Here is an 18,793-nt window from a genome sequence, read left to right as displayed (position 1 = left end):
AATCATGCATCTGAAACCACTGTGGGCGCTGTGGAGGCAATGCATACTCTGGCCTGGCCAATCTCCCACGTGTACTTGCTCAAAAAGTCCACAGCTGCTAAAGCTAGACCCATCTCAGCTGCAGGAACACTTGCTGTCCCTTCAGATGTTCCTGAGGTGCTGAGTTTATAAAGCCAGTTGTGGGGGTGTAATTCTGTGGTTCACAGAGTGGGAGGAGAGATTTCAGCTCTTCTTTCTTAGTTGCATGGGTCCTGGGGCTCTGCTGTGGTTTCAGCCTCACCTCTACACATGGGCTACCCACAGGCATCTGCTCCCGGGGCTGCCCTGGAGCACATGAAGCCCTCCCAGGTGGGAGGGGGCTGAGGCAGCAACCAGGGGCGCATGAGCCTGCCCAGGCAGGAGCGGGTAGAGGTGGCCACTGACTGTGCCATGTGTGCCCGCCCAGGCGAGAGGGGCTGGAGGCGGCCACCAGGGGCACATAAGCCCGCTCTGGCAGGAGCCCCTCCTAGTGGCATCCCCTGGGCTTTTTCCCTGAGCATTCCCAGTTATGGAGCTCCTCACTCCCACCCCTTCACGTTGTCTCCTTGCAGCCAATAGCAGTCCTCTTTTCAGATCTGTTCTCCAAGCACCCTGTTCCAGCACCCAGCCCCCGTTGTACTGGTGGACGCACCTCAGCCTGGGGTGCACAGGGCTGTGGCATGGACCACCTTTATAGGTCTCACTCTGTCCGACCTGCCACAGACAGATTGCTGCTCTCTCCTCCAAGCCCCTGAAGCTCCCCTTTTGTCCCAACTGATCTCGCCACTGGTGAGGGGGCTCTCGGGTGTGGCAACCTCTCCTCTCCTTTAGCTCCACAACAGAGGTGCAGTCCATCCTGTTTCTGGGCTTTTCTTTTTTCCTTTGGTCCTATGTGGTTACATGGGGTTCTTTCTTGTCCTTTTAGGTGTCTGAGGACCTCTGCTAGTGTTCAGCAGGTGCTCTGTGAGAACTGTTCCATTGGCAGATGTGGTCTTGATGCGTTTTTGAGGGGAGGTGAACTCCATGTCGTCCTCCTCCATCATCTTGACTCCTACCATATTTAATACAGTTGACTTAAAGCCTTTGTTTAGGAAGTTCAGTGTCTGGTCTTCTCAGGGACATTTCTGTCAATTTATATTTTTCCTTTGATTGGGCCATACTTTTTTGTTTCTTTGTTTTTTTGCTTCTTTGTGTGCTTTGTGATTTTGTTGTTGAAACTGGACATTTGTGTATCATAATGTTGTAATTTTAGAAATTACTTTCTTGCTCTTCTTCAAATTTTGCTGTTCTTGATTGTTGAAGACTACAGTTATCCAAATGACTTTTCCAAACTGCTTTTGTTTGTTTGCAAAGTCTGTATTTCTTATCTGTGGTCACTGAATTCTCTATTCCTTTAGCTTGTGTTCAGTTAGTGTTTTGAACATCCATCATCTCATATTGGTACAACACTAAAGAAATAGAAAAAAATTTTTTTTCCTTGTGATGAGAATGCTTAGGATTTACTACTCTCTTAACTTTCATTTATAACATACATCAGTGTTATCTTTATCATGTTGTACATTACATCCCTAGCACTTACCTTATAACTGAAAGTTTGTATGTTTTGTCTACCTTCATCTAATTCCCCTTCCCCCTCCTTCCCACGTCTAGTAGCCACAAATCTGATCTCTTTTTCTCTGAGTTGGTCTGTTTGCTTTTGAAGTATAATTGACTTACAGCACTATTTTAGTTCCTTGTATACAACATAGTGATTCTACATTTCTATAAGTTTCAAAATGATCACCAGTAATATATCATTTGTTACTATATGAAGATATTATATAATTATGTTTTCCACACTCTACATTTTCTACCTGTGACTCTTCTATTTTGTTAAGTGAAAGTTTGCACCTCTTAGTCTCCCTCACCTATTTCTCTCCTTCCCCTACCAACCTCCCCTCTGGCAACCACCTATTTGTTCTCTTTATCTATGACTCTGTTTCTGTTTGGTTATATTTATTCATTTGTTTTGTTTCTTGGATTCCAGATATAAGTGAAATCATGCAGTATTTGTCTTTCTCTGTCTGACTTATTTCACTTAGCACAGTACCCTGTAGGTACACCCATGTTGTCGCAAATGGCAAGACTTCATTCTTTTTATGGCTGAGTAATATTCCATTGTGTACATGTGTATGTGTTTGTGTGTATGTATACACACACATACATACCACATTTTCATTATACATTCATCTGTTGATGAACACTTAAGTAGCTTCCACATCTTGCCTGTTGTAAATGATGCTGCAGTGAACATGTGGGGGGTGGTGAGCGAATATCTTTTCAAATTGGCATTTTTACTTTCTTCAGATAAATAGCCAGTAATAGCCAGAAATGGAGTTGCTGGGTTGTATGGTAGCTCTGTTTTTAGTTTTTTGAGGACTCTCCATTACTGTTTTCCATAGTGGCTTTACCAGTTTACATTCCCACCAACAGCGTGTAAGGGTTCCCTTTTCTTCATATCCTCACCAACACTTGTTATTTTTCTTTTCGGTAATGGCCATTCTGACAGATGTGAGGTGATAGCTCATTGTGGTTTCGATTTGCATTTCCCTGATGATCAGTGATGTTGAGCATCTTTTTATGTGTTTATTGGCCATCTGTATATCTTTAGATAAATGTCTGTTCAGTTCCTTGCCTGGGTTTAATTGGATTGTTTTTCTGATGTCAAATTGTATGAGTTCTTTGTATATTTTGGATGTTAACCCCTTGTTGGAGATAACCATTTGCAAATGTCTTCTCCCATTCATTAGGCGGCCTTTTCATTTTGTTGATAGTTTCCTTCATTGTACAAAGCTTTTTAGTCTGACGTAGTCCCACTGGGTAGTTTTTGCTTTTGTTTCCCTTGCCTGAGCAGAATATCCAAACCATTGCTAAGATTGATGTCAGAGAGCCTATTTATTTTTGAATTTTATTTATTTTTTTATACAGCAGGTTCTTAATTGTTATCCATTTTATACATATTAATGTATACATGTCAATCCCAATCTCCCAATTAATCACACCACCACCACCCCCTGCCACTTTCCCCCCTTGGTGTCCACACATTTGTTCAGAGAGCCTATTTTTTGTTTGTTTGTTTTTGCCACACAGCACAGCTTACAGGATGTTAGTTCCCTGACCAGGGATTGAACTCAAGCCCCCTGCAATGGAAATGCAGAGTCCTAACCACTGTACTGCCAGGGAAATACCCTGTGTATGTTTTCTTTTTTTTTTTTAATTAATTTTATTTATTTATTTTTTTGGCTGATTGTGTCTTCATTGCTGCGTGCGGACTTTCTCTAGTTGCGTTGAGCATGGGCTACTCTTTGTTGCGGTGTGCGGGCTTCTTGTTGTGGTGGCTTCTACTGTTGTGGAGCATGGGCTCTAGGTGCACAGGCTTTAGTAGTTGTGGCTCGCAGGCTGTAGAGCACAGTCTCAGTAGCTGTGGCACGTGGGCCTAGTTGCTCCAAGGCATGTGGGATCTTCCCAGACCAGGGCTTGAACCAGCAAGTCCCCCCTGCATATGTTTTCTTATAGAAGTTTTATGGTTTCAGGTCTTACATTTAAGTTTTTAATTCATTTTATTTTTTATGGTGTGAGAAAGTAGTCCAGTTTTCCCAGCAAGAAGCTGTCTTTTCCCCATTGTATATTCTCACCTCCTTTGTGGTAGATCGTCTCATACACTTTAAATTGTCTCTAGATTACTTATAATACCTAATACAATGTAAATGCCATGTAAATAGTTGTAAATACAATGTTAATTCTATATAAATAACTGCTGTTATGTGGCAAATTCAATTTTGCTTTTTGGAACTTTCTGGAGTTTTTCTTCCCCAAAATATTTTAATTCTGTGGTTGGTTGAATCTGTGGATGTGGAACGTACGCATATGAAAGGCCAACTGTATATAGATATGTTTAAAAAAAAAAAGAAAGTGTCCTCACTTTATAGAATGGCTGCACTTCAGCTTTGGTTTTCATTAACTGCTGGATCTCCACAGAGTGGAGGTCCACCAAGGTGCCCTAGGAGTCAGTTACTTTGTCAGTGATTTACTTTACCAGTCATTCATCTTAGCACCTATGCTGACCCCTGGCCGTGGTTGGAGGGCTTAGAGATTGGTAGTCTCTGGCTGTGGCTGGAAGCCACTGCTTCTGCCCACTTCTGTGCTTGTATAAATTGTAGGTACCATGCTTCTAGTTTCTTTTGTCTGATACTATCCACTTATATCATCCAGAAGTTGCACAAAATTGTCTTTCTGGTGTATTCTGTTATTGGCACATTTGTTTGTTTTACTTTTGTTTTATTGTTTTTTCCATTTATATTGTTGGAGGCATCAGAGATAGATGTGTGTTTTAAGTCCACCATCTTTAATTGGAAGTGTCAGTTATTTGTGAAACTGTGTTATTATTTCCCACTATTCTCTTGTCATCTGGTTCTGTTCTTACATTTCAGAAAATTTCTTCTCAGCCTTCAAAGCCTATTTTTCTTTTTTCTGCCAGCCTCTCAAATATTGGTGATCCCTTAAATTCTGTGCTGGTATTTTTTCTTTCCTCAATTTGTCTCCTCTGTGACCATCTGATTCACTCTGGTGACTCCAGTGACAGAGTTGCAATTTTCACCCAAATCCTTATTTTCATACTACACTTCTAAATTCCAGATTCAGCTATCCAAACTTCCAGTTGGTATTTCTACTTCCATGTTCTGAAGATATCTGGCATACTGTATGTCTAGCATCTGTTTCATTGTCACTGTGCATCTACCCTGCTCTTCCTCCTGTTTCCCCAGACTTGACAAGAGGTTTCCAGAACCTCCAAGGCAGATCATGCAGACCCTCTGGGAGTAACTCTTCCTCTCTCCCTTTGCTCAGCAAGTTCCCTGTTTAGCATCTCCGCTAATAATATAGGCGACTCCCATCTTAATAGAGGCGATCCAGCACAGATATTTACAGCGTTGGGATTACAGCATGTGAATTGGCCAGTGGGCAGGTACCTTTCCAGGACATGCACAGGACTCAGATGTTGTTACAGAAAGGTCCTCCTTAGAGCCCACTGGATATCAGTATTTTCCCTCAATCAGAATCCAGAATGAAAAGTTCCCGATCAGGTGTAGACTCTGGGATTGGAGAAAGTGTACACGTCTCCAGTGGAACTCGCACAGTAGATAGTGACAGATTGCAAACACTGCCCTCAAAAACATTCTCTCCTGTCTTCCTTAGCTTGGTACAGCTCTGTCTGCAACAAGACCCTGAGAAAAGGCCATCAGCAAGCAGTGTATTATCCCACGTTTTCTTCATACAGCCTTATTTTGAGTTTCTTTAGCAGATGAAGGAAGAAAGCCAGAGTTTAGCACTTACACTGTTGCCTCCTGCTTGTCACAGGCCATCCACAGCACCACCTCCAGCCTCACCTTGGACTGAGCTGGAATGGGATTTTCCTGATGACAAAGATTCAAACTGGGAATTCTAGGGCTGCCAAATCCTTTCATGTCCTATATACTTGACACTTCCTCCCTGCTGCTTTTTCTTCTGTATTGCTAGGTACAAATACTAGACTTATACTTGAAAATACAGCTGGGTGCGCTACAGAATCTATCATTTAGGACCACTCTGTTCAAAGGAGCATGAGTTTATAGCCCCTTTGGTTAGCTCAGAGTGCTATAACTCCAGGGAAACTTTAGAATTATTAATCTAACTACATTTAGTGTCATCTGTTCTCCAAATTTTTTTCCCAAGCTGTGACTAGCTCTTCTTTTTGATCTCTCAATATAATTTTTGAGCCAGTTAAATTTTTCAGCATTTTGTTGCCCTCAGGAAAATGAAGCCTCAGAGGACATTGCTTCCAAGTACATTTTTTACTTCCAGATTCTCTAGCCTTTTTAATCAGCTATGTTAAATCAACAGGCTAGTTTATCCTGGCATCAAACCCATTTTTGATAGAAGGGGAAATGTTTATACTTTCCCATTTTCTTCTGTTAATACTTATGGTAATATCAAACTGAGCCTCACACATTAAATGATTCACTTGAAAAAAAAACAACAAACCAACTTTGGGATCATTGCTTCCTCGGCAACAATTCGTTTATATAACTAGGACGGAAGTGTGTATTTCCATTTCACTATTGGCTTCATACTGTTCACAGCAATGACCTAGGGTGAGTGGAGATGGGGGAAGAGAGAGAGACTGTGCCCTAAGGGAGTGTGCAAGATAATTCTGCATACATCATATACTGTCAGTCCTTTAGGGCATGGGAAGAAAATATTAGCTTATTTATATTTTTATCTGAGAAGAACAGAATTAAGCTCTCCTCATATGTGAACTGTCAGTATTTAATTTATAGATAAATATAAATAGAACTGGTGGTTCCTCAAGAATTTTATGGATTAGATGAGTGATGAAATATTTGGATATCACCAACAGAATTTAAGCCAAATATATTCCCTAGTTTCCTCCCCTGAACGTTTTGCCCCTGCCTCTGCAGCCTCTATCTCATCACAGGTTCAGACCTGCTCTCCTGTCCTGTTGTACAGTCCATTGACTTGCCACATGTTTTTTCAGGTCTTCTTAACATTTCTTGCAGTTTTGACACATATTTGCAAAGAAACTACTATTTATATTTAAGCACTGAAAGTTTTATCTGCTCAGTGAAATCCAGGGTGCTGATACTCTCACATGAACTTGCACAGAACCCCTTTATGATCTGTCTGCATTGTACATATTTGTGATATGGGTCCTTTAAGTCCTATGGTAGGTATATCTTTATATCTTTCCTTATGAGAATAAGCTCTTTGAGGCCAGGAAGAGTATATTTTTCAACTTGGAATTCTCAAAAACTAGGACACTTATAGGCACATAAAGGCATGCAGATATTTTTCCATTAAGTAATAAATTAATCCACCAATGGTATTTCTACCATGGTTTCTTGTTTAATCACAAAGTATAACACAAAACAAGCTATATAGTAGAGGTCCTTTGTAACATGTTCTGGTCAATTTTCACCAGGATAAATGGTAAGAATTAGTCTTTAAAATTCTTTTTCCACATCACCTGACTCTGACCACTGCAGATTGAGCAGAAGTGTGTTTTTCTAGGGATCACTGTCATTCAGGGATGTGACTGTGGGCTTCACCCAGGAGGAGTGGCAGCACCTGGACCCTGCTCAGAGGACGCTGTACAGGGATGTGATGCTGGAGAACTACAGCCACCTCATCTCAGTAGGTAGGTAGCGCTTATTTCCCATGTAGACTCCCAGTATACATGTCCTTTTTTATTTACAGAAACCTGTGGAATTTTTGTAGTATATAATAATATTTAGGTTTGGGATTTACAGGTCAAGGACAATTTATCCCTTTTGGGTACCAGAAAGAATGTGTTGTCCTCTGCCCCATAACAGGATGAGATGAGCTTTTTTTTTTTTATTGTATACTCTTTGAGAACAGTGTATCAAAGACCCTGACACTCATCCAATTTGTCTCATGTCATATAATTCTGATTCACAGGGTTTTGCATCCCTAAACCAGAAGTGATCCTCAAGTTGGAGCAAGGAGAGGAGCCATGGATATTGGAGGAAGAGTCCCCAAGCCAGAGTGTCCCAGGTGAGTCCGGGAGTATGAGCCAGACGGAGTTTAGGAGGAAACCAGATCACAAAGGGGTAGTTCAGAGATTAAGGCCATTGAAATGGTCTTCAGGAATCATGTTTTAGTGGCTCTGGACCTTTGGAAGTAGCATGTTAACATGACTCAAATATCCAGTGTCATTGAATCGTGCAGTGTCTCCCCAGTGTCACTCTTATATACAAATGGTATCCTTTTTTTTTTAACAGATGTTTAAGTGTTCAAGTAAATAAAGTTTTGTATATGCATACACCCATATAGCCATTGTCAAGGTGAACATATGGAACATTTTTTTAGCACCCCAGAAGGCTCCCTGGTGTCCTCCTCCCAGTAAATAACATCTCCCCCTTCTATTATCATAGATCAAGTTTGCCTGTTTTCCACTTCAGGTAACTGTAGTCATACAGTAGGTACTATGTATATATGTGCACTATGTATATACATACACACAATATGTAACTGTGTATATATACTGTGTGTGTGTGTGTGTGTGTGTGTGTGTGTGTGTGTGTGTGTGTGTGTGTGTAGTGTCTGCCGCCTTTGGATCAGTACTATGTCTGTGAGATATATATGTCATATACATTAGTAGTTTGTTTATTGCTTTATATTGCTGTGCAGCGTTCCATCGTGACTATCCCAGAATTTATCTGTCCATTCTATTATTGAAATATAATTAGGGTACATATTTGAAACATACTTGTTTTAAAATACATTTATTTTGCATTTGGGGGTATTTGAAAAATGGTGTTATATTTTTTAATTGAAGTATAGTTGATTTACATTAGTTTCAGGTATACAACAGTGATTCAGTATTTTTGCAGATTATACTCCATTATAAGTTATTACAAGATAATGGCTATAATTCCCTGTGCTGTACAATATATCCTTGTTGCATATCTATTTTATACATCTAACACCTAATTTGTCCCTCCACCTTCAGTCTCCCCTTCAGTAACCCCTTCAGTAACCATGTTTTTTTTCTGTATCTGTGAGTCTGTTTCTGTTTTGCATGTACATTCATTTGCACTATCTTTTTAGATTCTATATGTAATTGATATCATACAGTATTTGTCTTTTTCTGGCTTATTTCACTAAGCATGATATCCTCTAGGTCCATCCACATTCCTGCAAATGACAGAATTTACTTTTTTTTTATGACTGAGTACTCTTCTGTTGTATGTGTGTATATATATGTGTGTGTGTGCATGTGTGTGTGTATATATAATTTTCTTTATCCAGTTGTCTGTCAATGGGCACCTATGTTGCTTCCGTGTCTTGGCTATTGTAAATGCTGCTGTGAACATTGGGGTGCATGTATCCTTTAAAATTAGTGTTTTCATTTTCTCCGGATATATACCCAGGAGCATTATCTGCAAATAGTGACAGTTATACCTCTTCCCTTCCAATTTGGATGCCTTTTATTTTTTCTTTGTGTCTCTGATTGCTGTGGATAGGACTTCTGATACCGTGTTTAAATAGAAGTGGCAATGGTCTGCATCTTTGTCTTGTTCCTGGAAATAACAGGAAGGCTTTCAGCTTTTCACCATTGAGTATGATGTTGGCTATGGGTTTGCCATAAATGGCCTTTATTATGTTGAGATATGCTCCCTCTATACCCACTGTGATGAGAGTTTTTATCGTGAAAGAATGTTGAATTTGGTCAAATGCTTTTTCTGTGTCTAGAAAAAGCATTTTTTCTTTCATTAATGTGGTGTGTCACATTGATTTGCGGATATTGATCCATCCTTGCATCCCTTGAATAAATCTACCCATTTGATCATGGCATATGATCCTTTTTATATAATGTTGAATTTGGTTTGCTAATGTTTTATTGAGGATTTCTGTATCTATTTTCCTCAGAGATATTGGTCTGTACTTGTGTCTGGTTTTGGTATCAGGGTAATTGTCACCTTGTAGACTGAATTTGGGAGTGTTCCATTCTCTTCAGTTTTTTCAAATAGTTTGAGAAGGGTAGGTATTAGTAGTTTCTTATGTGTTTGGTAGAATTTCCCTGTGAGCCACCCAGTCCTGGACCTTTGTTTGCTGGGAGTTTTATTAGAAAAACAAACTATTGTGGGTTTTTGATTTGTAGTTACCATGTGGTTCATATATGTTGACCTAGAACTGTATTTATTTTAAACTTATAGTCATTTAAATTCAGGCACATTCTAGAAGATCTACATTCCCCCATGTTTTGGTTTTTAACATATTTTACATCTTCATGTCTATCTCTTAACTGTTTATTGTAGTTAGTTTATTTTACAAATGTTGTCTTTTAACTTTCACAGTAGCTTATTTTACTACATTTTTGCCTTTTCTGGTGGGATTTTCTCCATTCTATAGTTTCTTATTTCTTGTTGTACCTTCCTCCCACCTTTTTTCACTTAAGGAAGATCCTTTAACACTTCTTATAAGGTCAGTTTAGTATTGATGACTGTTAATAGTTTTTGCTTGTCTGAGAAGTTCTTTATCTCTTCTTCAATTCTGAATGATAATCTTGCTGGGTGGAGTATCCTATGTTGGAAGGTTTTCCCTTTTAACACTTTAAATATCTCATGCCACTCCCTTCTGGCCTGAAAAATTTCTGCAGACAAATCAGCTGATACCCTTATTGGGGTTTCTTATACGTGACTCTTTCTTGCTGCCTTTAGAATTCTCTTTATCTTTAATGTTTGCCATTTTAATTATGATATGTCTTGGTGTAAGTCTCTGGGTTTTTCTTGTTTGGGACCCTCTGTGCTTCCTGGACCTGAATATCTATTCTTTAGGTTCAGGGTTTTGAGCCATAATTTCATCAAATATGTTTTCTACCTGTTTTTTATTTCTTCTCCTTCTGGTACCCCTATAATGAGAGCATCAGTATGCTTGATGTTGTCCCAGTGGTCCTTTATAAACTATCCTTTTTTTAAGTTTTTCTTTTTGCTAATCTGATTAGATTTCCATTATTTTATCTTCCAGATCACTTCTGCATCCTTCTCTATCACCTATTCTGCTGTTAATTCCATCTAGTGTATTTTTCATTTCACTAATTGTGTTTTTCACCTCCAAGTGTTTTTTTTCTGTTTTCTAGTTCCTTGTTAAAATTCTTACTGTGTTCATATATTCTTTTCACTAGTTCAGTTATCATGCTTATTACTAATGCTTTACTATCTTTTAGTAAATTATATCTGTTTCATTAGTTGATTTTGTTAGGGTTTTCTTCTTGTTCTTTTGTTTGAAACAAATTCCTTTCTCTTCTCATTTTTCTTAACTTTCTCTGTCTTTGTGAAATTAGGGGAAACAGTTACCTAATCCTGGTCTTGGAGTGGTGTCCTTGGGTGGGTCCCTATATGGTCTATGTGTGCCCAGTGGCTTTGGTGGGAGTATCTCCCCCCAGGGTATTCTGGCACCTACACCTTGCTGAGGGCTAGGGCTGGAGGTGGAGGGGCTAGAAGCCAGGTGTCAGCCAGGGCTCCTCCTATGCTCAGTGGTCGACACTGCCTACCAGGGCCAGGGCCGGTGTCAGGTCTTAAGTTAGTGGAGCAGAAGCCTGGAGGGTTGGGTCAGAGCTGGTTCCGTTACCCAGAAGGCAGCAGTGGTTGGAGCAAGAGGGACTGGCGTGCGTGCCCAGTGCGAGCCAGAACACTGACTTGTCCTGGCCCACAAGTCAGTGTTCTAGGACACTCCTGATCTGCTGCCCCTCCCTGCACTGGTAGTGCCCCCCCGCCTCATACCATTCAGAGGTAGTGTCAGGTCCAACCTAGCTCCATGCCCCGAACTGCATGGGCTCCTCAGTAGCAACAGCCTTTGCCCTAGTGGGGAGCTGCACTGTGGAGCAAGAAGGGCTGGAGCGGGTGCTTTGTGTGGGCTGGGGCACGTGCTGGGTCAGTTGCAGGAACCAGCCCAAATTCTGCAGTCTCAGTCTGCTTCCTCTGCCTGTTCCCTGAGCAAGCAAGTGTGTGCACTTCAAGAGCAGAGTCCAAGTTTCTCACAGCTCCCCACACCGCAGGTCCCACTGGTCTTCATACCAGCCAAGAGGCCTTATCTTCCTGGTGTCGGACCCCAGGGCTAGGCTGCCCAATAAGGGGTTGGAACTGCTTCCCGGCCCCCCCCCCCCAGGGAGGATCTTTGAGCCTCCTCTTCTGTGTCCCCTCCTAGGGGCACAGGTCCTGAACTGATTGTTTCTCTTCCCTTCCTTCCCAAATCTATGAATCTTTTTAATAGCCTTAGTTGTGTAAGAGTCTTTCTGCCGGTCTCCACATTGTTTTCAGTGAGACCTGCTCCAAAATAGATGGTTCCTGGGGGGAGGTGAGCTAAGTGTCCTCTACTGCTGCCATCTTGATTTCCTCTTCTGTAAGTATTCTTGTGTATGTCTTTTGGAGGACCTAAACTCTTATTTTTGTTAGCTGTAGAGCCAGAAATATACTTAGCTTTAGTAATATTTAAACTGTTTTCCAAAGTAATATTTAAACTGTTTTCCACCAGCTATGTAAGAGTTCCAGTTACATTACATCCTTCTGAGAACTTGATAGTCAGTCTAATTAATTTTATTCATTCTAGTCATTGTGGTGTGTTACTAAGTTTTAATTTCCATTTCTCTGATGACTAATGATGTTGAGCATCTTTTCATATGTTTGTTGCTTATTTGGATATCTCCTTTAGTGAAGTGATTATTCAGGTCATTTACTTTTTTTATATTACTAGGTTGTTGGTCTCTTACTGATTTAGAAATGTTTAACAATATATATATTCTGGGTATGAATCTTTTGTCAAATTTCATGTATTGAAAAGTAGCTTCTCAGTTATATCTTATCAATCACTTTCTTAATGATATCTTCTCATAAACAGAAGCTTATTAAAAAGACTGTCCTTCCTTCCACTGAATTGTGGTTTTTTTTGCAATTCACCTTTTATTTCCTTTTTTTTTTACGACTATGTAACTGGAACCCAAGTTTGTGGATGAAGAGAGAACCGTGACAGACAGGCCCCTTAGAGAATGAAGGGAGTTCAGTCAGACATCCAGAGTTAACACACTGTGTTCCCCAACGTTGGAGGTTTGCTGTAGAGCTGGGCAGTTTTAAACAGTTGACGTTTCTATGTTTGGGCAGCCTAAGAGTGCTTGTATGATAATCATATAAGATGGTGAGGTGGGCATGGGCCCCAATTACTTATTACCTCTTTTCACATGGTGGAGCTAAGTGAAACTGTTAAAAAAATATTTCTCCAGCTTTTAAAAATACAAAGAATGATTTCCAGAATTCCCCAGGAAGTAAGAACTGTTCCTTTTGAGTTGAAGAACGTATTGTATTTTCTACTTCACTGCAGAGGTACTTCCTACTCTAAAATATCATCATCTTTTCATCCACATACAAATTGTGGAACAGAGGGGAACTGGGGCCAGGCACGGAGTATGAAGAGGAATAATTTCACATCAGGTGGGCTGGAAGCCAATAGCTGAGTTTTTTTTAAATTTTTTATTGGAGTATAGTTGATTAACAATGTTGTGTTAGTTTCAGGTATACAGCAAAGTGAATCAGTTTTAAATATATATATGTATCCATTCTTTTTCAGATTCTTTTCCCATATAGCTTATTACAGAATATTGAGTAGAGTTCCTTGTGCTGTAAGGTAGGTCCTTATTAGCTACATAGTAGTGTGTATATGTCAATCCCAATCTCCTAATTTATCACTTGCCCCCATATTTCCCCTTTGGTAACCATAGGTTTGATGTCGAGATCTGTGAATCTCTTTCTGTTCTGCAAATAAGTTCATCCATTTCATTGTAAAATTAGATTCTACATATAAGTGATATCATACGATATTTGTCTTTCTCATTCTGACTTACTTGGCTTAGTATATGATAACCTCTAGGTCCATCCATGTTGCTGCAAATGGCATTATTTCATTCCTTTTTATGGCTAATATTCCATGGTATATATATGTACCACATCTTCTTTATCCATTCCTCTGTTGATGGATGTTTATGTTGCTTCCATCTGTTGGGTATTGTAAATAGTACTGCTATGAACATGGCCGGGGCAGGGTGTGTGTGTGTGTGTGTGTATCTTTTCGAAGTATGGTTTTCTCTAAGTATATGCCCAGTAGTGGGACTGCTGGGTCGTAGGGTAGTTCTATTTGTAGTTTTTTAAGGAACCTCCATACTGTTCTCCATAGTGGCTGTATCAATTTACATTCTCACCAACAGTGCAGGAGGGTTCCCTTTTCTCCACACCCTCTCCAGCATTTATTGTTTCTAGATTTTTTTGATGATAGCCACTCTGACCAGTGTGAGGTGATACCTCATTGTGGTTTTTGATTTGCATTTCTCTAATGATTAGTGATGTTAAGCATCCTTTCATGTGTTTGTTGGCAATCTGTATATCTTCTTTGGAGAGATGTCTATTTAGGTCTTCTGCCCATTTTTGGATTGGGTTGCTTTTTTGATATTGAGCTGCATGAGCTGCTTGTAAATTTTGGAGATTAATCCTTTGTCAGTTGCTTCGTTTGCAAATACTTTCTCCCATTCTGAGGGTTGTCCTTTGGTCTTGTTTACAGTCTTTTGGTCTTGTTTACAGGTTTCCTTTGCTGTGCAAAAGCTTTTAAGTTTCATTAGGTCCTGTTTATTTCTGTTATTATTTTCATTACTCTAGGAGATGTATCAAAAAAGATCTTGCTGTGATTTATGTCAGAGCATGTTCTGCCTATGTTTTCCTCTAAGAGTTTTATAGCATCCGGCCTTACATGTGAATTGCAGTTTTATCTTTGTCATCTATCAGGTGATCATATATGTATGTTTCTGGGCTTTCTTTACTGTTCCATTGATTGATTTATCCATCTTTATGACAATACCACACTGTCTTTTATTATAATATTATAAGTCTTGACATCTGGCAGAGTTAACCTTCTAGGTTTGAGGTTTGCTGTTTTCTTCAAGATTCTTGGGTATTCTACAGCATCAATGTTGCCAAGAACATCTTTAGTCTACACAATGTATTAAAATGATATCTATGTTTTTAGACATTCTGGACAATTCTATACTGTTTTAGGTCTTTTGTATTTTCATTAACAAGGTGATTCTAAAATTTAATTTCCATAAATACAGACACACCTGTTAGGACGTTATTTGGGATTGCATCACTCATTTGGGGGAGAACTGACATCTTGACCAGGGTATACCTCTACTTAGGTCTTTAAATTCTCAGTTGAGCAGTTTTGCTGATTTTTCTCTAAATATATTCTTAAATATTTTATATTATTTTTGTCTTTATACTAGCATTAAACAATTATAGAAAAAACAGTACAAATAGTATATAGAAAAACTTTATGTTTGCACATTTACCTTGCATCCTGCAACCTTGCTGATGAATTCACTTTTTCTGGTAGTTGTTTTGTAGATTTGTAAAAATTTTCTATGTAAACAATTCTGTCATTTATGAATACAGACTTTTTTGCCTTTTGTACTGGCATTCCTAGCCAGTAGAGTGTCGTACAGAAGTTCTGACCTCAGGGAGATACTGTTCAGTATGTTACCATTAATTTTGATGTTAAGGATTTCTGTAAATGCCCTTTATCATTTTAAGAACGTTCTCTTCTAGTCCTCGAGTTTTTTAAAAAAAAAACATGAATTCAGTTTTGTCAAATGCTATCTATCTCTGTATGAGATAAATCATATGGCTTCTCCTACTTATTCTGTTCGTACTGGTGAGTAGTCTTGATTAAACCAATCTCATATTTCTGAAATACATCATCCTTGATCAGAATGTATTCAGTTTTTATAATCACTGAGTTTTTCTGTGTGTATTCTGTAGCTATCCTTTGTTGTAATCTTTCCAGGTTTGGGGTTGGAGACTGTCCTATTTTCGTAAGATGAGTTGAGCATTGTTTCATGATGATTTTTCAAGATTGTGTTATTTATTTGCAAATTCAAAGAGCCATTTCAGTCTGAAGTTATTTTTATGGAGATTTAAAATTTCAGAGTTAAATTTTTTACCTTGATTAATATCATAAATACAATACATGTAGTTTCTGGAACAGAACACATGGTGAAATATTATTTACGTAAAACCAAATAACAACTGTGTAGTTCCAACGTACCTTAATATCTTACTCTTGGTGCAGTGAGACAGAAGCTAGGTGTCCTACACATACACACAAAGTTGGTATTGCAGGTGAAGAACACTGATAAAATGAATCTGGGCTTGCTCCTGTAGAAGGGAGAGGTAGCTGTCCCACTCTTTTAAAAGGAGAAAGAAAAACCTTTGCTCCCTTGGGGAGGATCCTGAATTCTTTCTTTAACCTTTTGGTATATAAATTTCTTCAGGGGAAAAAAAAGACCACTGTCTCCAGCTTCACACCTAGGATGTCATCAGGGCTCCCAGGTTTCAGCACCTGCACTGAAATGTAAATCTCTCTAGAGCCCTACCCTTAATAATTACTCTCCCAATCTCATTCTTTGACCTTAGGTTCCAAGTTTCATTAACATTTGCTCACAAAGGCCTAACTGTGTAGAAAAGTAACATTATTTTCCAGAGTCCCACAGTGCTACTCATTTTACTTCTCCATGGGTGACTTCTGGCCGGTTTTTCTACCTATGTGCTATTCCTCGTTTTGTTTTAGCCTTTTAACAATGAAGGTCTGTGGTAGAAAGCTGGATAGTTTCCTCTTCAAATTCTTCTCTTAGCCTTTTGCCTGGCCCAGCTGTACCCAGGTGCAGCAGGGTATACTAATATTTTGCCTACACTTTGCCTTGGTCTGCAAGGAAGAAGTCTGTGGCACATTTTGCCATCCATACAACTCTGGCCAGTCAGTTGAAGCTGATTTAAATGCCTTCCAGGCTGAGGCGAGATCATGTATCATTTCAGCTAAATGTAGGAAAAAAATTCCACACCTCTTTCTAGTGGAATAACAGCACTATAGGTAAAACTCCTCACAGACTGAGAGTCTGAGGTCTCTTTCTTACACTACCAGGTGTTTGCACAAATACTTGAACATTTCTGATAACTATCCCTATGTGCAAATCACACACATATTCTGATGTAGTAGCCACAAAACAACACAAAGCTGTTTTTTAAAAATTACCCTTGTGAATGATGTCAGCATCATGGCAGTTTGAGATATTCATTTTGTCACTCCCCTTCAACCATCTGTAACTCAAGAAATCCTCTGCCCAACACACCAGGACACCAAAGAAAGAGTTCCATACATCATTACATCTACAGGTGGGTGGATGAACACAGAGGAGACAGAACCAGGGGAACAGCAAGGAGTAGATGACAGTAGATGAAAATGAGCAATTTATAGGGGATTAACAGCTGGGCTTACCCAAAGAAAAATATAGTCATTCTAGATTTGTAAAATGATGGCTAAAAAATATGTTTGTCTCAGTGATACTTTAAAAAAATATATTGTCGGGCTTCCCTGGTGGCACAGTGGTTGAGAGTCCACCTGCCGATGCAGGGGACATGGGTTCATGCCCCGATCCGGGAAGATCCTGCATGCCACAGAGCGGCTGGGCCCATGAGCCATGGCCACAACAGTGAGAGGCCTGCGTACCACAAAAAAAAAAAAAAAAAAAAAAATTATATATATATATATATATATAGTCAGTTCTCAAGGGCTTAATTTCCCAAGTATACAAACAGCTCATACAACTCAACAACAACAAGAAAATGGGCAGAAGACCTAAATAGACGTTGCTCCAAAGAACACAAAGATGATGATAGTCAATAGGCACATGAAAAGATGCTCAACATCACTAATTATTAGAGAAACGCAAATCAAAACTACAATGAGGTACCACCTCACACTGGTCAGAGTGGCCATCATTAAAATGTCTACAAATAACATGCTGTAGAGGGTGTGGAGAAAACGGAACCCTCCTACACTGTTGGTGGGAATGTAAATTGATACAGCCACTATGGAGAACTCTATGGAGGTGGAGGTTCCTCAAAAAACTAAAAATAGAATTGACATATGATCCCACAATCCCACTCCTAGGCATATATCCAGACAAAACTCTAAGATACATGCACCCCAATATTCATAGCAGCACTACTTACAATAGCCAAGACATGGAAGCAACCTAAATGTCCACTGACCGAGGAATGGATAAAGAAGATGTGGTACATATATACAATGGAATCTTACTCAGCTATAAAAAAAGAATGAAATAATACCATTTGCAACAACATGGATGGACCTAGAGATTATCATACTAAGTGAAATAATTCAGAAGGAGAAAGACATATACCACATCACTTATATGTGGAATATAAAATATGACACAAACGAACTTACATATGAAACAGAAGTAGACTCACGGATATAGAGTACAGACTGGTGGTTGCCAAGGGGGAGGGATGGAGTGGGTGTTTGGGATTAGCAGATGTAAACTAGGATATATAAGAGTGGATAAACAACAAGGTCCTCCTGTACAGCACAGGGAACTAGATTTAATATCCTGTAATTAACTATAATGGAAATGAATATGTAAATGTATATATATATATATATATATATATATATATATAAATAACTGAGTCACTTTTCTGTATACCAGAAACTAACAACATTGTAAATCAACGATACTTCAATAAAGTAAATTTTTAAATATATACTGTCAGTTTTTGGACATTAAACTCAAGGATATAGAATACTGTAGATAGTAGAGGAGTAAAAACAACCACACATAATCATAAGGTAAAGGTAAAAGAAATTTCTAGGACCAGGTTTAGAATTTTATTCCTTACGGTTTTCATGGTATACAGAGATGTTGAAACATGGATATGAAAGCAGGATTGAAAACTGATACGAAGGTGAAATCTGGGGGAAAGCCAGAAGGGATTGAAACAGGGTTTGATGGTCAGGAGAGGTCCACTGCTGACCAACTCTGATGTAAAGGGAACATACCATACCTACAATAGAGCTCTAAGTCTGAATCTGTGGCAAGTTTGCTCTTTTGTTGCTTATTTTTATTCCTCATGAATCAGAGCTAGAAAAGAAGTACTGTTCCTTTATGAGTTAGGGCTCTTAGAATATCGATTTCTTGCTGCTGGGTAGAATGGAAAAGAGAGAGAAGACTGGACATATACACTCTTGTCATATTCTAGGCATGGAAGAGATAAGACCTAAACTGATCAACTCCCCGAAACCTAATGCTAACTATTTCCTC

The 18,793-nt window shown here is 39.2% G+C and overlaps 1 protein-coding gene across 1 annotated transcript in view; it reads left to right on the top strand.

The window, feature by feature from the left end:
* Nucleotides 1-18,793, top strand: part of ZNF37A (zinc finger protein 37A) — a 56,266-nt gene that overhangs the window by 28,793 nt on the left and 8,680 nt on the right. Inside the window, exons 3-4 of the mRNA XM_082854882.1 lie at nucleotides 7,123-7,249; nucleotides 7,531-7,626. Coding sequence (XP_082711008.1) covers nucleotides 7,123-7,249; nucleotides 7,531-7,626 — 223 coding nt within the window. The remainder of the gene's footprint in view (nucleotides 1-7,122; nucleotides 7,250-7,530; nucleotides 7,627-18,793) is intronic.

Source organism: Leucopleurus acutus, assembly GCF_964270905.1.
Source record: "Leucopleurus acutus genome assembly, chromosome: 14".
Classification (NCBI taxonomy): Eukaryota; Metazoa; Chordata; class Mammalia; order Artiodactyla; family Delphinidae; genus Leucopleurus; species Leucopleurus acutus.
This window is presented reverse-complemented; position numbering and strand designations above follow the sequence as displayed.